Source organism: Ambystoma mexicanum, chromosome 5p (genome assembly GCF_040938575.1).
Source record: "Ambystoma mexicanum isolate Mex_15411 chromosome 5p, UKY_AmexF1_1, whole genome shotgun sequence".
Lineage (NCBI taxonomy): Eukaryota > Metazoa > Chordata > Amphibia > Caudata > Ambystomatidae > Ambystoma > Ambystoma mexicanum.
This window is the reverse complement of record NC_090930.1, coordinates 34,490,160-34,515,947: the sequence shown is the minus strand read 5'-3', so window position 1 is coordinate 34,515,947 and position 25,788 is coordinate 34,490,160. Positions and strand designations below refer to the sequence as shown.

General features: G+C 49.6%; 1 protein-coding gene across 5 annotated transcripts in view; it reads right to left on the bottom strand.

Moving 5' to 3' along the window:
• MED12 (mediator complex subunit 12) overlaps positions 1–25,788 on the bottom strand; it is a 1,704,158-nt gene that overhangs the window by 474,569 nt on the left and 1,203,801 nt on the right. For all 5 annotated transcript variants that reach the window (XM_069612388.1, XM_069612385.1, XM_069612387.1 and 2 more), the window contains exon 33: positions 23,790–23,899. In XM_069612388.1, the coding sequence (XP_069468489.1) occupies positions 23,790–23,899 (110 nt within the window). The remainder of the gene's footprint in view (positions 1–23,789; positions 23,900–25,788) is intronic.

The window sequence follows — 25,788 nt, the reverse complement described above, 5'->3', positions numbered from 1 at the left end:
AATGCAGTACAGAAAATAACTTGATACGATTTCAGCAAAAGACAATGTAATCACTTTCTTGGACCATTCACCCCCCCCCTTTATGCAATGTAAGGAGATGAAGATGAGAGCACACAGTTCTTAGGAATGCAATCAAATAGAATTCAGTTCAATTCCCCCCCCCAGCAGCTTATACCACAGATAGGAGTTTTGAAACACAGGCAAAATGCTTTGAATATGGTGACAATGCAGTGAGAAATATGCTGAAAATGCTTTTAATTCCCTTCGGAAGGTTCAGGGTGAGTGGTATCTAGTTAATATTAGTTCAGGCTTACTCTAGCAATGATTCAGGGATGGTTCTTAGGAGGCAAACAAAATTTTTGGCAAGCAAAGAAATGACTGCTTATGGTTACACGTGGCTGGATTTTTAACCAAATCGCAAATCGCGGTAGAATTCGCAAGTGCGTGAATCGTGATTACGGAAAAAGTATAAGTCGGTTCTAGGCTTGTTGAACAGCTGAGATTCTAAGCTTTCAGAGGAAAGTTAAACCAAGTTCCTAGCCCAAACGGTTCCAGAGATATGGACGATTAAATAAAGGTAGTTTTTCGGATTTAAAGTAAACTCAAAATGACAGGTGACAGCTTTGCAGCTTCAGAATTGACAAGTGACAGTGGTGCAGCTTTACAAATGACAGGTGACAGTTAGGAGGCAGTTCTGGTTAGATTAAAATAGTTTGGATTAGATTATTTTAACTAAGAGATTGGTTCTGCACAGTTCTGCTAGGTACTCAATATATTTTTGAAATAGGCCTCGCCACGGATCTGGTCAGGTTTTGGACTGGACTCCGGTTCTGGTCTCGGCACTTCACAGCGGTCTGGGTCAGCTCTCTGGTTCTGCTCACAGCGGTCTGGGTCACTCTGGATCCCTGGCCTCTGGTTCTGGATACTGCTCTGCTTTCTCTGGGTACAGCACTGCTTCTGTATCTTTCTGGCGCAGGGTTTCAGGCCAGAATCAACAGTTGAGTCCGGCGGTGAATAGTCTGCAAATGATTTTTGGGCCTGCTGACAAATACTTTTGCTTGCAGTGGGCCTTCTTGGTTCAAAGTTCTGTAGTCTCTGTTTAGCTTGGAAGTCTAAGTGTAGGATCTCTGGATGTGAAGTCGTCGGTCAGCATGCTCTGCAGCAAATGGAATTGAATGTCTCTACCTGTCCCAGCAGTCTCTTTTTATGTGTTTTGAAAGTGGGTGTGTGCCTGGGCCCAGCTAAGCCTGCCCCTTTCTACTTGTCATTGGCCCAATTCTCCCCTCTCCCATGATTGGGGGAAGGAAATGTGAGTCAGAGTGATGCTGTAGGTTTTATGGGTCAGAGGATCCTCCCCTGGTCAGTTTGCCCACAAATCTATATTTGATTCAAATACATATTGCACAGATATACAGTTGTTTAAAATTACATGCACCCATCACATATCACATGAGGTATACTCTGATCAAACTCTGCTCTTCCTGGAGGCTTGCATTAAAAAATTGCAACATATTTTCGATTTTAGTGGGCTATGCAACATTGGTTTGTCATTAAAATGTATACAAATGTGCGCAAGGCATGTATGCATTTATATAAGGAAGTGTCAGATTTTTAACATGCATACATTTGGGGTGAAACCCTATTTTCCGCTAGCAACCCCCCAGATCATACCACCAGGTCCTAAAACCTCTTAAAATGTGGGCAGAAAAATCACAAGAATTATGGTATCATTTAGATAATTTTGACAAGTCCGCACCATGAGTTATACATCTTTCTTAAAATCATATTCTAGCCAACAGGGGTGTGTCTTCCCAGGTCACATGGTGTAGAAACCAGTTTATCCAGTTTCTGCCAAGCTCAGAGACCCTGCCCCTCCCAGCTTCTGCGAAGAGGAAGCTATTTTACGGCCCCCCCAATAAACCATCTGCCTGGGCCCTGGAAGGCCCATTGTTCAAGAGGAAGCCATTTATGACCTCCCCCCAATAAACCCTCTGCCTGGGTCCTTTGTTTAGTCTCTAGCAGTCCCTTGGTAATTCAATCAGAGAGGGGTAACCTCCCCTCAGAATGCAGCCAGGCCTGAGAACTGCTGTGGATCCAGTTTCACTCCAATTGGGGGGAAGTTGTCAGGCAGAATCCAGTTCCTTAAGCCAGGCCCCAGCTAATGTCACTTTTAGTTACCCAGTTTTCGGCATTCAAATAAACTAACAATTTTTACACATGCAGCTAAAACACTGATTCTAAGTTCTAAACTATGACATTTCAACAGTGACAAACTATGTGACACTCAAAAGTAGGTCACTCAGTTAATTTAAACATTTTCGATTTTTGGTAGTTTTAAATCCAGTTTCAGTTAGGCTGCTGCAGACCTGCAGAGCTCAGCCAGTCTTGTTATGAACATTGTTTTGGGGCTCTTCAACTTCCCAGATTTTGTATGCACACATACTTCATTCTGCCAGATGTCTCATGGTGTTCAGTGAGATTTTTGGATATGTTGCAATGTTTGAAATAGGCATTTTGAGCTGGCATTCAGGGAAACAAAAGGTGATTTTAAAGTGTGGTTTTTCCTTTGGCACACATTTCACTCATGGCACCCCGGCCCATCCTGCTCGCACTGGTGGGTGGCAAGTTAGGCAACCATTCTAGTGTGCACAAACTGCGTGGTTCTCCTGGATTTTGGCGCACATGTGGGCTTTTTGGCCATTTTGGATTTTCTAAGCCCACAGCACCAAATGTTGCAGCATGATAGCTCAAACGTGGGTCAGGACACCCAACATGCTTACCTTAAGTCTGGTGTGCATCCTGTGAGGTTGAGTGGATGACTCGTGTGGTTGGGAGTTTGCCCATACCACTTGGCCAGGCCTAATGCTGGAACGCATATAGGGGGGCTTCTGTGTAGTTCCTAAACACTAACTCTGAAAAGGGAATATTCACTTGTTTAAGAAGATCTCCTATGGACCTTTGACGTTCCTGAAACTGAACCCTATCTCACCCTGATTACAGCTGTCTCCTAGACCTCTAGGGTCCCTCTTCTGCCTCAGAGAACTCATGCAATAGACTAGGGAAGGACTGGATAAGAAAAGAATCCTGCCTTGAAAGTATAACAAATGTATAAATACTAAAGAATTTAGTGTGATAACGAAGTTACAAAGTGTGATTAAGTTGCTGCTTACCTTAGAGTTGCTTCTGCCCCTCTAAAAAGTGTATAAGTTAACTTTGAATGGTGTTTCTCCCTTCTAAAAAGTAATAAGTGTGGGTACTGGTTTCAGTATTCTTAGCTGAAAGTGTGTAAAAGCTCACCAATAGGGTTTACCTGCCTTGAATTTTTGTCATTCTTAAAGTTTATCATTGGGGTTTGCTGTCCCTGGTCTAGTTTATACAGATCTAAAACAGTCTGAGTGAATACTAGTCTGAGTTGCTGGTAGCCCCTCTTAAAAGTATATATGCCTTACTCACCTTGAAAAGGAGAAATTACCTTGCCGCAATGTTCTTTCTATGGATTCTTCTCTGGCAGATTCCTCATCTCATAGATATTCCCTCCAGCTTCACTGCTTCCGAAAAATTTCAACAGGTGGCCTAGTGGCCCTCGACCCGGCCGTCGATCCGTCTTTCTCAGCATCTGGTTGTCGGCTCCGGATGTGACGTCAGGCGTCGTACAAGTACCACGTCACTACACCCCAACCTCAGTTCCCACTTTTTTCCAGAGCACCCCACACTGCATAGGAAAACAGAGGGAACAAACGGGCTATTGAGCCCTTTAAAAAGAAAGTAATTATAGATCTCCGAAGGTGGAACAATTGAAAAGAACACTACAAGTAGCGTTAGAAAAATCTTTGTTTTAAGACTGTGGCAGGAAGACAGAAAACCGACACAGAGGACCATCAACAAGTCAAAGTGAAATCGAAAGTTGCGCACCACCCACCGACTTTGAGCGGTGATGGATGGTAGTGGAGATGGGGATTCTGCAGGAGAAGAATACATATAAAGAACATTATGGTAAGGTCATTTCTCCTTCAATGGATTGCTTTTTTCCTGCTAATTCCTCATCTGATAGACTCCCAAAGCACTAATGAAGGAGGCAGGCAGGCAGAAAGTTATTCCAAAAGATTTTGCAGCACTGCCTTGCCATAATGCGCATCAGAAGTACGAGTCACATCCAGGCTATAGTGCTTTGCAAAGCTGACCATGTTGCAGCGCGACAAATCCTCCGGACGGGGTCCTCCCTCTGCAATGCCGTGGATGCAGAGACCCCCCCCCCCACCCACCCTCTTGTGGAATGGGCTCAGATGCCTGCTGGTTATTCCTTCCCTGCGGCCTGGTAGCATTCATCTATGCAGAGAACTATCCAACGGGATAAAGTTTGCTTGGTTATGGTCAGGCCCTTAAGGGCTAAGGAAAAAGCCACAGAGGTCACCTCTCCTGAAATCAGCTGTCCTGGCCATATTGTAACTCAACGCCCTCTTAGGGTCTAGACGATGTAATCGTTCCTCCTGCTTAGTAGGACGAGGAGGACGACAGAAAACCGGAAGGTCGATGGACTGTGACAGGTGTAATTCTGAGACAACCTTGGGGTGAAAGCCAGGCCCCTTACCCTGAGTGAAACTTTCTCTCTGAAAAAACTCAGGAAGGGTGGGTTACAGCATAAGGCCTGTAGGTCACTCGCCAACCTAGCGGATTTAATAGCCACCAAGGAACACGTTACTTGCCTGTAACTATTGTTCTCCAGCATGGGTCTGGCATGGATTCACATGCTCATGAATATTCCCAGTCATCAGGCTGGGAATCCACGGTAAAAGAAAAAATCAGTTTCAGTTTCATTTCTGAACTGTCTTTCTCCTAACAACCAATCGCTGAGCTCTGGGTCATACTGCCACCAGCCAATAACTGCCCTCTACCTAAGCCCCTCCTCAGGCTGCCATCTTCAGATTTGGTAGCACGAAAAGTGGCAGTAGGACCAAGAGAAGAGCCGCAGAGAGGCAGGTGGGAGGATTCACATGTGAATCCATGCCAGAACCATGCTGGAGAACAACAGTTACAGGTCAGTAACTTGTTCCTTCTCCAGCATGGGGTCTGGCATGGATTCACATGTTCATGAATAAACAATACATAGCAGTACACACATGCACAACCAAAGGAGGTGGCAAGGCTCAACATAAGCATCTCTTACCTCCTCACCAGGCTCACTCCTTCAAGAGAACATGTTGCGCAGCACTGCTTGGCCGACTCTGGACTCCTTCCTGGAATCCCCGTCTACGCAGTAGAATTTTGTGAAGGTGTGCGTCAACATCCAAGTAGCAGACCTGCAGATGTCCAGCAGGGGCACCCCTGACTGGAAACGCCCTTGTAGCAGCGATTGCCCTTGTGGAATGGGCTCTCGGACGGCCAGGCAGCGGTCGGTTTGCCAATTGGTGATAGTAGGTGATACAGTCGGAGAGCTATCTGGAAATGGAAGCCTTGGACAGGGCCTACCCATGGTTCACAGGAACAAAGTTCACAAAGAACTGAGAAGTTTTCCAGAAACTCTTCGTGCGGGTCACATAAAACGTCAGAGCTCTAGCCACATCCAGCGAGTGCAAAGTCCTTTCAGCCGGCGACGAAGGCGTCGGAAAAAACACAGGTAACACCAAGGGCTTGTTTAGATGAAAGTCTGACGCCACCTTGGCCATGAAGGAGGGTTGCCTCCGCAGCACCTCCCTGGTCTCGTTTAAAGTCAAGTAAGGTAGTTTACAGTAGAGGGCCTGGATCTCACCCACTCGCCGTGCAGAGGTGATGGCCATGAGAAAAGCGGTTTTCCACGACAAACTGTGGAACAGAATGCATAGGCTCCAACAGGAGTCCCATGAGCCTAGTAAGTACCACATTGATCTCCCACGCCGGGGCCGGAGCCTTCACCGGAGGGAAACGAGCAGAATAGTCCCTTGACGAATTCCTTGACCAACTGGTGCAACCACAAGGATGGTTGTCCTGGGGATCTGGTGTAGCGGAAGATAGTAGCCAGATGAACCTTGATGGAGGTGTGAGCCAGCCCCGATTTGGCCAACGACAGCAAATATGGAATTATCTGTGGGGCCGTGACCCTCAGAGGGTCGATCTTCTGGGAACGGCACCAAATAGCGAATCTATTCCACTGGAGTCCATATCATTTCAAAGTAGACTATGCTCTAGCCTTTGGCGAGAACTTCCTTGCAGTCCGCCGAGAGATCGTAGCCACCGAATACTAGTGCTGAAGGAGCCAGGCCTTCAGGGTCAGGGACCCTGGATCGTGGTGAAGAATGGCGCCTCCTTCCCTGGCAAGCAGATCCGCGACCACTGGCAGCTTGACTGGGGGGACGCTGACATGCTGAGAAGGTCCAGGTACCAGATCTGCCTCGGCCACGCTGGTGTGATGATGCTCATCCGGCACTGGTACCGTTGTCTGATGACTCGAAGTAACTAAGGCAACAGAGGAAACGCATACAGAAAGAGGCCTTCCCAAGGGAATGAGAATGTGTCCCCCATTTCCCCCTGCTGGGGGAACCTGTAGCAAACCTCTGGCACTTGGTGTTCGTCGCTGTCACAAACAAGTACATCTGGGGATTACCGCCCCATCTGAGGAAAAGATTCGCCACTAGATCCTGCCGAATTTCCCACTCGTGGCAAGAGCGAAGCTCCCTGCTCAGAGTCGGCAACCGTATTCTTTACTACAGCCAGATGAAACTGAATGAGGAACATCCCCTGGGCGACGGTCCTGCGCATCTTTGGAGAGCGCTGGGTATCTGGTGCCCCCCCCCCCCCCGTTTCCTGATATAAAACATTGTGGTGGTGTTGTCTGAAGACCTGCACCCCCTTGCCCTTGAGGTACAGCAGGAACTATTTGAGGGCCCAAAACATTGCCCGTAGCTCTAGAACGTTGATGTGCATCGTCTTCTGCTCTGCCAGCCACAGGCCACTGGCGTGAAGAATTCCGGTTTTGGCTCCCCGTCCTTCCAGGGAAGGGTCTGTCGTGACCGTCTCATGGTGCAGTGAGGCCTGGAAATCTGAGCCCTCTGTCAGATGCGAGTGCACGCCCCACTACATTATCGCCTGACGGAACCCCTTGTCGAGAGTGATCCTGTTTTGGAAGCTGGACTTTGCATAATTCACTGCAAAACCCAGATCCGTCCGTAGGCGGACAGACCTCGCCGTGTGGTCGACAGCGATATCTCTTGATTTGGCCTGGATGAGCCAGTCGTCCAAGTAAGGGTACTTGGTGAAGACAGTGAGCGTCAACTTCAGCCCGAAAGGAAGGGCCTTGAATTGGTAATGCTTCCCCTGAACGACAAAGCGCAGAAACTTGCGGTGTCCTTTGTGAATGGGGATGTGGAAGTACGCATCCTCCAGATCCAACAACGACAGAAAGTCTCCCTTTCCTAGCTGTCTGAGCATGTGTTGAAGGGTAACTATCCGGAACGTCTGAGACTGTGTACTTGTTCAGTCGCCGTAGGTCGAGAATGGGCCTCCAGCCCCCAGTCTTCTTTCGCATGAGGAAGTACCTTGAATAAACTACGGAAACCCGGAGTTGCTTGGGAACCAGCTCTATCGCCCCTTTCTTTAGCATGGTTCGAACCACCAACATGATATTCCACACAGTGACGAAGTTCGCCAGCCGACCTCCGACCGGGGTGCACGGGTGGGGGCCCGACGTCAAGGCCGGTTCATTCTTGCTTGGATGTCGACGGGCAGCCTTGCTGTCCCTGGCGAGGATGACTTCATCGTCCTCCGAAGGCCTTGGAGCGGCTCCTGTTGGAGTCCTGGGCCGGGAGAGTTGGCGGTAAGAAGCAGAGCACCTGCCGTTACCCTACCAATACCGGGGAGACTTGCCTCCTGAGGTCCGAAAAGACGGCCGTCGCTGCTGTAAAGTGCCCATGGCACATGCCGTCTCAGTGTCCACCTTGATGGTCTGAAGGGACTCATCTACAGCCTTCCCGAACAGATTGTCTCCGTCAAAGGGCACGTCCAAAACCCTTGTCTGGAACTCCAGTCGAAGGTTGGTGGCCTTGAGACAGCCACAGCGGCAAACGAAAATTCTGTTGCCCATCTAGCAGAAACATGCGTCAGTGATGTCCGTGGCCACTGTGATTGCGTGGTCCGACCCACCTCGCCCTCTTGCAGAATCTCCAATCCTTCTGACCTCTTGTCGGGAACGAAGTCCAGCAGAGGTGCAAGCTTGAACCACAGCTCCCGGTCGTAGCATGCTACTAAAGTGAGGGCATTGGCGGCCTTGATGGTCGTGACTGCAGAGTAGATAACTTGTTGTCCCATTGCATCCAACTTCTTCCCCCTCACCGTCAGGAGGGGTGGACGCTGCCGAAGATGAAGAGCGGGACAACGACTTCTTGGCCGCTGCCGAGACCACAGAGTCCGGTGATAGTTGGGCCCGCAAGCAGAGTCCGGCACCCTGTGTTTCTTCTCCAGGCGGTCCCTCTTCGCTGGGGCCGTAGAAGGGTTCTTCATGACCATCAGTCCTTCGTCCCAAATGTCGTCCAAGAGCGGGACTGAAAGGACGACCTTCTGCTTTGCCTCGCAGCGCTGATATAGGAAGCCCTCCTTCCCCTCTGGTGGAGGCTGGAAGAGCTCTGATGCTCTGCATATCATTGCATGAAACAATTCTATCTCGTTGGGAGGAGAGGACATGGGCAGAGGCGACGGGAGGTCCCCCATCATGCTGTCATCGTCCATGCCCGTCATCATCCCTGTGTCCAACTCGGTCTCACCTGTTGGGGGCAGTGGAGAGGGAGGAGACCGGTACCAGGGAGGCATCGGGTGCCTCTTCCTCTTCTTGGCCGGTTGTTCCCCCGTCGGCGGGGTGGCAGGCACCGGTGCCGCTGGAAGAGCAGGAGGTGGTTTCGCCAGCATCCTCATCCGTATCTCAGAGACAAGAGTGTGAAGGGTGTGAAGAATGTCCACCGACAGATCTCAAGGTTGCAGCGGCGGTGTAGGGACAGAGACCGGCAGCTGGGGCAAAGGCGCAGAGCCGGGGGTCTCGTCGTCCAGTGGCCCTCTGTCACCTTCCTCGATGGTATTTCCGTCGTCGTTGCTCTTGTTATAGGGCGTAACCCCGACGTTTCCCTCGTCGAGACCAACCTCCTGGATGGTCTGGTGTAGACTAGATCCTCCTCCTAAACCGAGGAGCTATCTGTGCCCTGAGGACTTCAGCGTCTCCCCCCCTTTCTTCGCGTCCAGAGGGACGGTCTCAGGGAGATGATCGACATAATCTTCTCCAGGGTCTTCTCAATGGGCTGGAATGAAGACTCCCACCTGGCAGGGAGGGACACTCTTGCCTTTGGAAGGGAGCCCTGTGGGTCCGCCTCTGCAGCCTCTGAAAGGGACGCCACTACCACTTCGATGGAAGGAGCCACCTTCGTCTGATGTACCTGGGCCTTCACGGTCAGTCGAGGACCCTTGTCCTTCTTGGCCTTTGTGGACACCTTAGCCTTATCCTTAGGGGCCTTCTACGACGAGGGTAGGCCGGACGCCATACCCTGCTTGGACTTGGCCGCCTCAGGGGTCACATTCAGCTTGCCCGGGTGATCAGACTTCCTCTTGGATGACGATCCGGGTATGTAGGACGCGCCCTGGCTGCTGAGGAGCCCGCCGCAACCGCTCTACCGGTGGCAGTGGACTCGCGGTGCTTGGCCTTTTGTTGGACCCCCGCAGGAGGGGCGCCCTCAAAGGACATAGAAGCCCGCTCAGCTTTCCCAGATCTGGGGAGGCAGGTTCATAGTTTCCACCCAGTGCAGAGGCCTTGTTTTGCACCCACTCATTCAGCCGCCTACGCCGATCCTTCAATGTGCGTGTCGAGAGTTCACAGCAAAATGCACAATCTTCCACCTTGTGCGTTGGGTACAGGCAGTAAATGCACTGGGAATGTTTGTCATCCATGAAAACATTCCGCAAGCCGCAGTCGGTGCAAAGCTTGAAAAGATAGGGTGATTCCTCCTTCTCCTCCAACATGAACCACGCGGTGTAGGCCTGACTAATCTTCTTGAAGCCTCTACGACGAAACACAACGAAAACTGCCCTTGAGGGACGCTGAAGAATCCGAAAAAACGGGACTCCGTTAATCAGAAGGATGATCAATGGAGCACAAGGCTGGATTGACCGGAAAATAGAGTAAAACTCATCCAAAAAGCGAAATATGCAGCAAAAGCTCGAGAGCTAAGCACGAGGACTCCCAACCCTGGTACGTGCAGTAAAAATCTGAAGATGGCTGCCAGAGGAGGGGCTTAGGTGGAGGGTAGTCATTGACTGGGGGCAGTAGGACCCCCACAGCTCAGTGATTGGTTGTTAGGAGAAAGACAGTTCAGGAATGAAACCGAACTGATTTTTTCTTTACAGAGGATTCCCAGCACGACGACGGGGAACATTCATGAGCATGCAAATCCATGCCAGAGCTCATGCTGGAGAACCCCCATTCCAGAGAGCATTTGGTAAATGCTATGTCTGTGGGACTGTAGACCATCTGAAATGAGATCCCAGATGCAAAGGTCAACCTGCAGGGGAAAGCACTGCCTCCTAAGCCTTCATCCCTGAGGGAGAAGTACAACTGGCTAGTGCACACTTTCACCTACTGGCTGAAGAACCCTTGGCTGTTCAACACAGTGTATCCTTAGATCCCCTGGGCCTGTGTAAGAAGCAGAATATGGATGTGTATAGCATCATTCAAGATAACTACAAAGGGTATTATATGGACAGTGTTCTTGTAAAAGTGTTCTTGTAAATGGCCAGGACACTCCAGCCATGAGATACACTGGGGCCAGCAGAACAGTTGTGGATCAAAGCTTTTTCAAGCTTGAGGAGGTTGCTCAGACACCCAAAGTTCCCACTAGATTTGCTGGAGGCCCTGTCCAAATGGTTCCAATTCTACCAGCTCTCTTTTCAGTGTAACAATAGGACTGAGGATTCCTGACAGTATTCAGACTGAGGTGCCTGGGAGAGTCCTGTTGGGGAATGACTTAATAACTCTAGTTTAGCTTAGTTCCCAGTACCCCCAGGCCTCCCAGTAGGAAGAAACCGAACCAAACCAAATTGGTTAGAGAGGCAACCTTAAAAGACCACTCTGAGCCTGTGGAACCCTCTACAGAGAACCCAACTGTAAGTCCTTGTATTACTAGGTTAACCTATAACCAAGGCAAATCTAAGGCTAGAATATTAGGGAAATGGGAGCCCAAACCATGCTCCATCATTACGACTCCAATTGGAAAGTCTTTGACCCACTCTGCATCTGAGGAAGAAGTGATTCTGAGGAAGAGGTGGATAGACAAATTGGACCCCTATCTAGACCTGTGGGAACTGGTAATTCTCAAAACTGATGAAAAACCAGGAAATATAGGTCTAAGGCTAACCGGTTCACCGGTGATAGGTTACACAGACCAGGGAAAGCAAACCCGAATGTTAAACTTTATGAATGACAATGTTATTCTAGGTAGGTAAAACCTAAGGCAGACTTATTGTAAACAGGATATACAGCAAGTTAGGGGAAGCAAGACCAAGTTGGGGGAACAAATACATCTATTTCTCAGAAAGACATACTGAAGCCTACAGCGTTACTTTTGGGAAGGAGGCACAACCAATTCACCGGCGAGTAAAATAACCTGGTATATACTTTTCAGAATGGCACAACAGACTTTCAAGTTAAATAAGAACTTTGGTAACTGCCCCTCTGAGACTGAATAATTACAAATCAGCTCTTTCACAAGAAAGTACTTTTCAAACACGTGTTATTCTTTTCAAGACAAAATCCTTTACTTATCCAGTCCTTCCCTAGTCTATTGCAAGAGTTTGAGGGACTGTAGTGGTCTAGGTGCCAGCTGTAGGTAGGGTGAGATAGGGTTCTGTTGCAGCAAAAGAGTTCCTGGGGAAGACTGTTCAAACAAGTAAGTAGTTTTAAAGTTAGTTAGGGTCCAGGCACTTCAAGGAAGGCACCCAAGGAGGATTCCAGCAGTGGTCCTGAGTGAACTGGATGAGAGGATTCCCAATCACAGAAAATAACCCAAAAGCTTTACAGAAATCACACAGTCTCAAGGTAAGTAAATACCCTAGCCAACATAGTACCTCAAAACAGAAGAAGAGTTGCAGCAGGAAGACTTCAGGATCTGCAGCCAAAAACCCGGTAGATGGATTCCTTCGTCATGAAGACAGTAGACCGAACTCTGGAAGGGATTTTGCGGCAGGGATCAACAGAGAAAGCTCCAGGCAAGAGTTTCGTCACAGCTGGATGCGGCTCTATGGTTTGTGCGCCCTTTTTAGGATGCAGAAGAAGGCTGAATATCGTTGTTTGGATTCTCGTCGTTTGCAAGGTCCAGCACTCTGGTGAGGAGACTTTTAGGACTCAAAATAGTGTCCACATTTTCAGCTCGATTCGTAATTCTGAAGACCGTGCACCACACAATGGCTCGAGGTCCCAGGGTATTGGGGTATGGCAGCCTTGCAAGGTCGCAGCACAATGTGGGATGTCTCAAAATGCAGGTCTTCTTGAGTCTAGTGGATTTCAATAGGCTCTGGGTCATCCCTTTCGGGATCCCCAGGTCGATTGGAAGAAAGGGTTACAGCAGGCTCCGGTTACACAGCAGGCTCCCGGTAGCTGGAAATCACTACAGCCTATGGATCATCATCTTCCTCTTCGGTTTCAGATCCAGTGGTCGACTTGTCAGCAGCTTCCAGGTTCAGAGTTTCTATCAGGAACTACAGCACAATCTCTGCATTCTCTCCCTGGATTTTACAGCACAGGCAGTCTGGCTGTTCAATCAGGACAGTTTGCCCCCCCCCCGGAGTTGTTTCTTTCAGGCAAGGTAGAAGACAAAGGGCTGCAGAGTTTGAGACTCCTCCCACGCTTCCTGCCATTCCAGACACTCTTGAGCCTGGGATTCCCACCAAAGACAAAACTTCCTCTGAGGTGCTTCCCACCTAGAATGGCAGGGGAAGACTGCAGAAACAGCAAGCATACAAGAAATGGCAAAAAGAGAAGGAGCCCAAAAGAGACGTAGGATCACTGCCACTGTGCAGAGAGGCGATGCAGCTCTGGTTTTGGGCAATTCAAGAAGGAATCTCTCTATCGGCAGTTCACTTAGCCGGAGAGAAGAACTTGACAGCGGACGCTCTGAGCAGGCAGAGCACAGTCTCCCAGGAGTGGGAGCTAGCTCAGGAAGTCCTTCAAGAGATCTTCGCCCTTTGGGGAACCCCTCAAGTGGATCTATTTGCCACCAGTATCAACAGGATGTGCGATCAGTTTTGTTCAAGGGAATTTCCCCTAAGAGGAGCTCTAGGGGACACGTTTGTAGTGGACTAGGAGTTTCCACTTCTGTACGCGTTTCCTCCGGTCCCGGTCATTCCTCAGATGATCAGGAGGTTGAGAAGATTCCGGAAGACTATGATCCTAATTGTCCCAGACTGGGCCAGGAGAAAATGGTACCGGACCTTCTGGACATGTCCATCTGCCTTCCGATTCGTCTTACACACAGGGAGGGTCGTCTCTCGCAGAAGGGAGGTCAGGTTCTCCATCCAGACATCAGAACCCTCAACCTTCACGCTTTGTTTCTGAAAGGTTGAGATACAAGGATTGGGACCTCCCAGATGACGTCATGGAGGTGTTTCTTTCGGCTAGAAGGCCAGCAACAAAGGCTTTATACCGCTGCCATTGGAAAAAGTTTTGCAGCTGTTGTAGAGAAAAGAATATCGAACCCTTTTCATGCAGGACACCAATGGTGTTATCTTTTTTTGCTCTATTTGGCGAATTCAGGTCTTCAAGTTGGTACGATCAAGGGCTACCTCGCAGCGCTATCCATCTTCAAGCGCACTGCGGAGGAGCCATCATATTTCAAATTACCCCTAGTAATTCAATTTCTGAAGGGGTTAACTAATGTCTATCCCCCAAAGCCGTTTCAAGTTCCCTTGTGGGACTTAAATCTAGTCTTAAATTTCCTGATGGGTACTCCCTTTGAACCACTCCATTCTTGTTCATTAAGATTTCTCACCCTTAAAACAGTCTTACTAGTGGCTTTGACATCTGCCAGAAGAGTGAGCGAATTACAAGCTCTATCTTGCAAACCTCCTCATACAATTTTTCACAAAGACAAAGTTGTCCTACAAGTGAAGCCTAATTTTCTCCCAAAGGTAGTCTCCGAATTCCACATAACTCAGAAGATAACCTTACCTTCATTCTATCCTCCTCCCCATCCAGGAAAGAGGAAGAGAGGCTACATAGGCTGGATCCAAGGCGAGCCTAGAGTTTTTATATCAGCAGACTTGCCAGGATAAGGCAAGCAGACCAACTGTTCATAGGTTACACAGGGCACAAATTAGGATTGCCACTCACAAAACAGACCATTTCCAGATGGATTATTTTAGCCATTCTCGAATGTTACAAACTGGCAGGGAAAGAGCCCCCTCAAAATCTTAGGGCTCATTCAACCAGGGGTATTGCAGCCTCTTTGGCCCTCCAAAGAGGGGTACCGATTCGAGACATATGTGCGGCTGTCACATGGTCGTTCGCACATACCTTTACAAACTTCTACAATCTGGATTCCTTCTCTAGCCAGGAGACAAGATTTGGCAAAGCTGTGTTACTCTCTGTTCATTCTTAAAGGGAAATATTACAATTTTACTCCCACCTCCGTTTACACACCACTGCTATGGGAGTCTATCAAGATAAGGAATATGTCGGAGGACACAATCCCTTCGAAGAACAAGTTACTTCTTAGCTTGTAACGTTCTTTCGATGGGATGTTCCTCCGACGTATTCCTCATCGCCCCTTCCATCCATCCCCTCAGTAAAACTTTGCTTGTAGTTGCAGCTTACGCTCCTTCAAGGTCAATAACCAATGCATGCACAGCTACGCTTAAGCTTCAAAACGGAACTGAGCAACGGACGCTGCACAAGTCTATTTATACGCACAATGACGTCGGCACTGATACTGAGGCTGTCGAGCAACACCAACTCGAGGGACGTCGACGCGCAGCACCCTCCACTAAAAACATTTTCCGAGGCCAGCAAGCTGGAAATAATCTATCAAGATAAGGAATACGTCGGAGGACACAATACCTTCGAAGGAACAAGTTACTTACCTGTAACTGTTGTTCTCCAGCATGGGACTGGCATGGATTCATATGCTCATGAATATTCCGTGTCATCAGACTGGGAATCCTCAGTAAAAGAAAAAACAGTTTCACTTTCAAACTGTCTTTCCCTTATAAACCAATCACTGAGCTCTGGGTCATACAGCCCCCAGCCTATGACTGCCCTCTCCCTAAGCCCCTCCTCTGGCAGCCAGCTTCAGATTTGGTAAGCACATAAGGGGGAGTTTGACCAACAAGGGCTGCAGAGGGATGGGAGGGAAGGTTCACATGTGAATCCATGCTAGATCCATACTGGAGAACAATAGTTACAGGAAAGTAACTTGTTCCTTCTCAGCATGGGGTCTGGCATAGACTCACAAGCTCATGAATAAATACATAGCAGTACAACATTACACAACCACAGGAGGTGGCAAGGCTCAACAGAAGCAATTACTCTTACTTCCGGAACAGGCTCACCTTCAAGCGAACAGGTTGCGTAGCACTGCTTGGCTGACCCTGGACTCCTCCCTGGAATAACTGTCAACACAGTAGAACCTCGTGAAGGTGTGCATAGACCTCCACATAGCAGCCCGGCAGATGTCTAGTAAGGGCACATCAGACAGGAATGCCGTCTTCACAGCAATCGATCTGGTGGAAGCGGTCGGTTTGCCAACTGATGAGTGTGTTATACAACCGGAGCGCCACCTGGAGATGGAAGCCTAGGACAAGGCCTTTTCATGGTTCACAGGACCATAGTTCACAAACAGTTCAGACGTTTTCTGAGACCTCTTTGTGCAAGCCACAAAGAACTTCACAGCACAAGCAACGTCCAATGAGGGCAAAGCCCTTTCAGCCAGCGACGAAGGCTTCGGAAAAAACACAGGTAAACCAAAGGCTCGTTGAGGTGGAATTCCAATGGAACCTTTGGCATGAAGGTGCGGTGCGTCTGAAGCACCACTCTCGATTCGTGGAAAGTCTGATATGGCCGTTTGTAGGATAGGGCCTGCATCTCCCCCACCCTCCAGGCAGAGGTGATGGCCACAGGCAAAGCAGTTTTCCATGAGAGGAACATGAGGGGGCCTGATGCAGAGACTCAAAGGGGGCTCCCATGAGCCTCGCCAGCACCACGTTGAGTTCCCACGCTGGGGCAGGAACCTTTACTGGCAGGAAAGTTTGAAATAGTCCTTTGAGGAACGCCTTGACGAGATGGTGGGACCAAAGAGAAGATCCTCCGGTAGACCCAGTGTAGCCGGAGATAGCCGCCAGATGCACCTTGATAGAGGCGTGCGCCAGCCCTGCCTTGGCCAAGGACAACAAGTATGGAAAAATCTGCGGGCCGTGACCCCCAGAGGGGTGAATCTTCTGCCACCAGCACCATGTCGCAAAACGCTTCCACTTGTGACCGTAGCACTTAAGAGTTGATGACACTCTGGCATTGGCAAGGACCTCCCTGCAGTCTGCCGGCAACTCGTATCCTCCAAACTCTAGTGCTGCAGGAGCCAAGCCCTCAGGTTCAGCGATCCTGGTTTGTGATGCAGTATTGCACCTCCGTCTCTGGTGAGCACATCCGCAACCACTGGCAGCTTCACTGCAAGCGATGCTGGCAAGTTGAGATGGTCCGGGTACCAAATGTGCCTCGGCTACGCCGGTGCGACAGGTATCATATTGCATCAGCACTGTTTGAGTTCACTTATGACTTGCAGCAGGAGAGGCAACGGGGGGAATGCGTAAAGAAACGGGCAAATCCCACGGGATGGAAAAAGCTTTCCCCATGCTCCTCGGCTTGTGGAACCTACTGGCAAATTTATGGCATTTGGACTTTGCCACCGTCGCAAACAGATCGATCTGGTGCCTGCCCCACTTGATGAAGATGCAGTCCACCTGGGTCCTGCCGAGGTTCCCACTCGAGGCAGGAGCACAACTCCCTGCTGAGGAAATCAGTGATCGTGTTCCTAACACCGGTCCGATGAAAGGGGATAGGAACATCTCTTGTCCGACAGCCCAGTGCCACAAGTTCTGCGCCGCTTTGAAGAGTGATTGGGATAGAGTGCCCCCCTGCTTCCTGATGTAGAAAATTGCCCTTCAGGGACGGAAGGAAAAACTTGAAGGCCCAGAACACTGTCTGCAGCTCCAGGATACTGATGTGGAGATGTTTCTCCTCCGGCAGCCACAGGCCTCTGCCCTGTGCAGACGTCTGGTGTGGGCTCTCCAGCCATCCAGGGAAGCGTCCGTGCTGACCGTCTCCTGGCATGGGGGGTTTGAAACCCTGTGCATTGGGCGATGTTGGGAGTGTACGCCCCACCACCTTACTGCCCGACGGAACTCCTTGTCAAGAGGGACCTTGTCCGTGAAGCTTCCGTGCACTTGAATCCAGCGAGCGTCCAGGAACTCCTGAAGCGGTTGCATCCGCAACCTGCAGAGCCGGTTAAGGTAGATGCAAGACGACATCATGCCGAGCAGTGACTTGATGGTCCGCAGGTTGGAGGTCTTCAGTGACAACAGCTGTTGCACTTTCCACAGCATGGTCGCTACCCTCTCCTCCGAGCACGACGCTAGGCAGGAGAACGCGTTGAGTCAGGCGCCTAGGAACAGTGCGATTTGCGATGGTGTTAAGCGGGTCTTCGGATAATTGATGGAGAACCCCAGATCCATCAGCAGGTGGACGGTAGTCTCGATGTGTTCGATGGCTACTTCTCTGGACTTGGCCCGGATGAGCCAGTCGAGGTACGGGTACACGTGTATCCCTCAGATGTAGATAGGCCGTCACTGGTGCCAGACACTTCGTGAACACCCTGGGAGCCGACTTTAGGCCAAAAGGGAGGGCCTCGAACTGGTAGTGTCTTCCCTGCACCACGAAGAGTAGAAACTTTCGATGTTTCCTGTGAATAGGGACGTGGAAGAAGGCGTCCTCCAGATCAAGCCACGTCAAGAAGTCTCCTTCCTACAGTTGGACGAGCACGTCCTGCAATGTGAGGTACTTATTGAGACATTGCAGGTCTAGAATGGGCCTCCAGCGCCCCCGTCTTCATTTTGACTAAGTAGTATCTGGAGTAGACTCCGGAGCACCAGAGTCGTCTTGGAACTACCTCCATCGTCCCTTTTTTTTAGCATGGACCGTACCTCCTGCAGGAGATAAGGGATGTGCTGCTACTGCCGGGTCAACAAGGGGGATCCGCAGACACCTTTGCTGAAACGCCAGAATATTTCCAAGGCCGAGAGCGTCGATCACCCATATGTCGGTGGAGATCTTTACCCACTCGCTGATGAATCCCGTCAGCCGGTCTCCCACCGGGGTGCATCGGTGAAGGCCTGAAATCCTGGCCGGTTCAGTCCTGCTTCGGTGCCTGCGTTCCACCTTGCGGGCAACAACGGAAAGCCTTGGAACGGCCTCTGTAGGCCTCCTGGATCGTGGACTGAGAGAGGCTGATGGTACGAATAGGAGCCTACACCAAAACCTTTTGTAGTTCTGCCCGACTTTCTGCAGGAGTTGCAAAAGGAAGAGCGGTGCTTTTGGAGTACCCACGGCACGTACCGTATCCGTCTTGATGTCCTGCAAGGACTTGTCGATGGCCTTCCCGAAGAGGTTATCCTCATCAAAGGGCATGTCCACTACCCTTGTCTGGACCTTCTGGCGGCAATTGGTGGCCTTCAGCCAGCCTACATTACGTAGCAAGACACTGCTCCCCATCTGCCGGAAACTTATGTCCAGGGCCACTGTAATGGCATGGTCCGTCACCACTTCACCTTCCTGGAGGAGTGCGATCGTCTCCACCTGTTTGTCGGGTAGGAACTGCAGAATCGGGTCCAGCTTGTACCACAGTTCCCTGTCGTACCTGGCCAGATATTGCCAATGCGACGTCGGAGTAAATGGCCTTCCTTCCCATGGCGTTCAACTTCTTCCCCTCGCTGTCCATCATTGTGGCCGTGTCCGTCCGTGGGTCCATCAGGGGATGGGGAGGGCACCTGGCGTGGGTGTGGAGGTTGATGCGGGGGCAGCGGATGGCGCTTCCTCTTTTTAGCCCAAGGCTGATCCGGGGCCTGTGGCATCCTCTTCTGGATTTCTGACACCCGCGTGTGTAGGGTCAAAACAATGTCCACGGATCCATCTCTCGGCTGAGCAGGCGTGATGGGTACACTAGGTCCGTCCTGCGCCGTCATTCTCCACTGGCTAGTTGACCATGTGCAGGGAATCCAGGTCGTCGTCATCCAGGGACAAAACATCCATGTCTTGAGGTATGGAATGTGGCTGGCCTGGGACTTAATCGCCTCCCACCCCTTTTTTGCACCATAAGGGGTCTGAGGTGGGCTCAGCAACGGCATCCTCTTCTCTGGTGTGCCAGCAGACTTCGCCACTGCCCTGGCTGAGGCCTCCCGCCTCGGGGGCAGGGACACCCTGGGCGCAGTAGGGGCTACTTTCATGGGTCAGCCCCTTTGGCTTTCGAAAGAGCCGCCACCACCAGCACAATCGTCGACGAAGATCTCTCCTGCGCTGCCTGGGCCTTCTTGGGCAGGTTGGCCATCCTTTCCTCCACCCTAGGATTCTCTGGCTTCTCCCACAGCTTAGCCGGGTTGGCCGACTTTCTTTTTGAGGGGAAGCTTGATCGATAGCTGGCGATGGAGACAGATGGAGACGTTGATCACGCACTGCTCATCGAGGGAACCAATGCGCGGCATCCCGTAGCCCCCCAGACGGAAGCAGACTTCAGGGCTTGGCCTTGTCTTGGGCCCCCACGGGTGGAGCGCCCTCAAAGGACTTAGAAGCCCGCTCTTCGGACAGGCCGATCCTGGGTGAGGCATGAACCTGGTTGGGTCACAGAGCAGAGGCCTCAGCGCTTAGCCACATCGCCAGTCTACTGTGTCGATCCTTCATCGCCGAGGCAGATCTCGCAATCTCCTCCTTTGTGGTCCGGGTGAAGGCAGAAGAGGTACTGAAGGTGTTTGTCCTCCACAAACACGTTCCGCAGTCCGCATCTGGTGCAGATCTTGAAAAGGATACTCCCTTCCTTCTCCTCCGTCATGGTCGGAGGTGTGGACTGGCCTGATGGCCTTCTGGAAACTTCGATAAAAACGCAAGGATCCTAGCTCTTCAGGGGCGCTGATAATCACAGACAACGGATCCCCGCTTGACGGCAGATGAAGAGAAGAACACACAGGCTCTTTTTGGCTAACATAGAATTGGTCACCTCGAGAACTCGCAACACTTGAACGTGTGGTAAAAATCAGTACAGTGATTGGTTTAGAGGAGAAACACAGTTTGTAAGTGAAAGGGTAACTGTTTTCTCATTTACTGAGGATTCCCAGTCTGACGACAGGGAATATTCACGAGCATGTGAATCCATGCCAGACCGCATGCTGGATAAGTAAGAAATATAACAATAACAGTCCTACTAGGCCTTGTGAGATTCCAATTGCGCAAGTGCAGTAACGAGAAGTGTGAGGGAGGTGGAGGGTAGGGGGGAGTTTGCCTGTCTGCACAAAATGTGAATGTGCCAGGATGGGAGGGGAATTGCAGGGTAAAGAGGAGAGAGTGCAAGTGAAAGGAGGGATCAGGGGGGGGGGGGGTGCACAGGGCTAGGCGGGTGCTAGGGATTGCATGGGGTGCAGGTCCAGTGCGAGGAGGGGGGTTGACAGAGCAGGGGGGGTATCCTGGTGCCCTGTAGAACTCAGAGGGAACCAGGCAGCCAGTCACTGTGGCAGACAGGGGATGGGGGGAAAGGGAAGGAAGAAGAGAAAAGGAGGGTATTAAGGAGCTTCCAGAACTTAAGGAATCCGGCTCAAGCCTGAGAGGGGCAGGGAGACCATTCCAGAGGGAGGAGAGCGATCTACCCTCCACTCTCTCCTTAGAGAAGAGTCAGATCTGCAGAGAGTTGGAGCTCGATGACTGAAGGGCACTAGCACGGAGGTATTCAGTGAGAGAGAGTTGGATGTATCGGGACCCAGGCTCCAGAAAGCCATGTGGATGATGCAAAGGGTCTTCAACTTGATCCTAGCAGAAACCAGGAGACAATAAAGAGATTTTAGGGCTGGAGAGATACAGTCCCTGGGCTTGAAGCCAAGGATAAGTCTTGCAGTCGTATTCTGGATTAGTTGAGGGTGGTGAAGGGAGGATAAAGGAAGATTGAGGAAGAGGTGGTTGCAAAAGTCCAGCTTAGAGAGGACCTGATCTCTGGAGACAATGCATTTCGGGGGGAAGGTGAGGAAATTAAGGCATTACGGCAGAACACTGGCAACACACCATGACTGAACAGCAGTCAGACAGTGAAGGATGAGAGAGGAGGAATCGGAGGCAGAAGAAGGAAGCCTGAAGGAGAGCTATGTCGTCTGCACAACACTGGAAGTGAGGAGAGAAGGAGGAGAACAGGTGGACCAGAGGGGCAAGAGGATAGAGCCTTGAGGGACGCTGCAGGTGGAGTTTGTGATGGGGGAGAGAAATGGGCCAAGTTGAACCTGGGAAGGTCGGTCGGAGAGGAATCAGGTCAACCAGTCCAGTGCCAGACCTGTGATGCCAAGGGTGTCACAGAGCAGATTTATCAGAGTGGCATGATTGGCTGTGGCAGGAAAGGCAGACGAAAGATCCAGAAGGATAAGAACGGATGGAGAGTTGCAATCAAGATTTGAGAGCAAGTCTTCACAGGCGTTCAGCAGAGCAGTTTCCGTCCCCATTGCTGTTCTGAAGCCAGACTGGTGGTCGTGGAGACAACCAACAGATTCGGTGAGTTGATCAGTTGGGAGATGACCAGCTTCGCCAAGGATTTGCCCAGGAAGGGGGTAATGGAGCTAGGACGGTAGTTAGCCGGGCAGGAGTGGTCAGCAGAGGGCCTTTTGAGGAGAGGATGCACAAGGGAGTGCTTTAGGGGTAGCGGGAAGGAGCCAGTGGCAAAGCAGTGATTACAGAAATCAGCCAAGGCTTGCGCAAGTAGGCAATGTTGTCCTTGATAGTATTGGAGGAGCAGGGGAGCACCTGTTTGGAGAATTTCATAGAGGGGACTGGTCTAGATACCACATACAGTATTATGGGCGAGAAAGAGGAGAGAAGGGCCAAGGGAGGCCTGGAAGATGGGGAGGGAGGATGGAGGGGAGAAGAGGAAAGTGAGGACAGGATGTCCTCAGTTTTGGTTAAGAAGTGGGAGGCCAGTGAAGTACAAAGGGTCAGGGATGGCAAAGGAGAACTGGAGACTGCAAAAGGTTTGGCAAATTCTTTGCAGATTTGAAACAGTTTGCCCATGTTGTTTGTGCCCCAGAGATGCAGGCTTGGATGTAGTTCCTCTTCTTCGAGCACATGAGTCTGTATTGCCTTGGGAGCAGGTGGCAGCCAGTCTGCCGCCCAGCAACACTGCACTTGCGTTTCAGAGGCGCTAGGTCGGAGTCATACCAAGTGTTGTGCTTGGAGGCAGGCTTCTTGTGGATCATCATGACAGGGGCAAGGATATCCAGGGTTTGGCGACAGAAGTGAGGATTAGAAGGGACAGAGTCAGTGTGGGATGTGGAATGAAAGTGGCAGCAAAAGCAGGAACTGACACTCGCTTAATCGGTCAAATGACATAGAAGGAGACTGGCAGTGCAAGCAGAGGCTTAGCCGGGGGACCTAGGATATTCAGGCGAGAGGACAGGAGAGCATGGTCATAACAGGAGAGAGGTGTAGTGAGAGGGTTGGATATGGGGATGTCTGCCTAGATGAGATTATCCAAGGTATGTCCAGCTGAGTGCATCGGATCGGAGGGATGAAAGCTGAGGGAAAGAAAGACACAGAAGCTGAGGAAGAGTCCAGCGGCAAATCAGGAGACCCAAAGGACTGTGATTGGTTGTAGAGGAGACTAGCAGTGTTCAGGATATAGCAAAACAGATTTCATTTTTACAGAGAATTCTCAGCCAGACGACAAGGAATATTCATAAGCATGCAAGTCCTTGCCAGATCCCATGCTGGAGAAGGATAGATTTGTAAAAAAAAATATCTCCTTAACGCAAACCTCTCAGAGTTCCCTGTTCACTATAACTCGGGTGGTGTCCTAAAATCCATCCACCAGGCTAGATTCAAGAAATGCATCTCAACAGCTAAAGGTTTTCTTTAAGTTTGGGGCTCCACTCCCTTAAAAGCAGAGTGTCTAAAACTGTATATTTTACAAAAAATAAAGTGTTTGGGAATAAGGCAAACAAAAAATCCATAAACCCGTTCTGTTTCACCTCCCAAGAATGGAAACTGTTTCTTAAAGTGACGGTGTCCCTAAATTGCCTGATGTAACATCCTCTGCCATTGGATGGAGACTAAGTACATTGGTCAGGGGTTCCTCTCCATACCATCTGTAGAATCATCACTCACTAGATCTGGCTGGGGCCTGGCCCCCTGGTAACCCCACTATTTGTCCCAAATATAGGCAGGGGTAAATACATCTTTTGGGTAAGCAGACAGGTTCTGAACTCACGATTCAAGTAGAACCGTTCAGTTATTGGCATTTATAAAGGTTCTACTAGCTACACCTTCTGGATCTATGAATGTCTCTCTCTTTGACATTAATCTATGTTCCTTAAGTGGGGATGTTTTTATGCTAAACAAAGGAGGATTTAAATTGGGGGTCAGGTACCAAAGGTTATGGAGAATATGCAGTTGCTCAAGAGACAAAGACATGAGTAGGAGAATGAAGACTGATGGCAGGCAGTGGACAGACAACAGAAATACAAGGAAAGATGTGCTCTGAAAAGGGTGGATATCCAGTCTACTATACTTGTTCGACTGCATGTCTACGGTGCCACTGCTGATGATGTCGAGAAGCAGCACGGCCCACTCTGTTGTTTGCTGGGTGCTCCGCTGAACTGTGTCAAACATCCCTCCAACCTGCACAGATCGGAAACGAGAGAAAAACACTGGTTTAGGGAGGGCAGGACTGATGGGGTTAACAGGAAGGAACAAGTCTGTATTTTTAAAAAAGGAAGTCTAACATCACAAATATCTTTATTAAATTAACAATGAAAACAACCTCTGTGCAGAACCTTTGGCAGTTTAACAGCGAAAACTCCTCTTTTCAAGACATGCACATTTTTATCAGGATTTACGAAGATTCTTTATTTACATTAAAATACCCAGTTTCTAAAAAGCACCACAGTCCTATTCTCCAACTGTTTCTTTATACTGTATAAAAAGGCACAGAAAAACAAGGAAACCGACAATAATGCAAACTGAGAAGAAAAAGAAAAGATAACAAAGGTAGTCAAGATGCTCTAGAATCCCAGAATACAGTGTAGTGACATAGGGAATGTAGCATGGATTCTCAATTCACATCTACCTTTCCACATATGTGTGCTGAGAAGTCTGTAGGGTGTTGGGAAAGATTTTCTTTTGGCAACTTTCCTGTTAGGGAGAATTACAATTATGTTACTTTAAAGGATATTTGTACCGCTCACTATCACCAGCGTAGTGGTCCCCTGGCGGGTCTGAAAAGAAAAGAGGGCGGGAACGGTTAGTGAGGTTAAGCGGCAAAAGAGCAAGAGAGCTGTGATGTGCCGTTGGCAGTCTCAGTTCGGTTAGCAACGTTCGCTGAGCTTAGATGTGCTTTTCGTTCCGTAGCCGTCAAGTGTTGTTGCAATGTAGTGAAGTGTAATAAGGCGGTAAGGGGTTGACGGCTCCGGCACCTTTACCGACGCCATTAACCCCTTACCGCCAACCTCGGAATGAGGCCCAATGCCTTTAAAAGTTCTGAGAAGACGTCAAGAAAAATCAATGATAGACAAGAAAGGCCAGAAAACAAAGGGTATCAAAAAAACGAACTGTGGAAGTGCTGACAAAGTGAAAATTGAGAAAATTGGAAAAGATAAAGGGGAGACACTTAAATCGCAAAAAAGGGATGCTCCTCCTATGGCAAATTCCAACTCTGCGATACCCAACGCCTGATGACATTACAATTGTGGAATTTGAAACGTAGAAAAGGTTGGACCGGGTAATACTGCATCTAAGAACCAGTATGATCAAAGACTCGTCGATGGAAATGAAGGTCAAAATTGCTCAACTAGGTTATAAAGTGATGGCTTATAAATCCGTGGAGAACTTGATATCTAGAGAAAAGGAGAGGGCTAAAGAAGCATCTCGGGAAAAGGGCTCATCAAAAACCTCCCACGAAATAGGGGACAGAATGAACAAAGAAAATGGGCATGTTCACACACAAAAAATATCAGATTCAGATGATAAAACGGAGAGACACAGAAGAAAGAGGGTGGGAATAATCAACTGAAAAAACTGCTAACAGGAGGAAATAAAAGACATAACCCCTGAAGGGACGTACTTGTAAAGTTAACCTTTACGATCGATAATTCTGGGAACTTGAAAGGGGTGAAGGAGCCCCTACAACAAAAGGTCTCAATGGAGGCTGACTGGTCTTGGATGGCCAAGGTCCTGGCGGCCTAGAAGAAGCAATAGATTGAACATGGAAAGGAGGCAAAGAAAATCAGAATTGCATCTTGGAACATGCAGGGCTTCAATCACCTATAAACCGGTGAAGACCATTTCCTTGAAGAATACAAGATTATTTGCCTCCAGGAAACCTGGATCAGGGAAAAACCAGTATGTGAAGGCTATGAGGTATTTATGAACCCCGCAAGAAAAGGTGAAAAGGGGAGGCCAAATGCAGGTCTCCTAGTCCTGGTAAAAATAAATAATGACCTACATGAAGAGGAGTGCTCCATTTGAAATCCCCATGTACAGATCCTTAGTATCAACAAAGGTACTAGGAG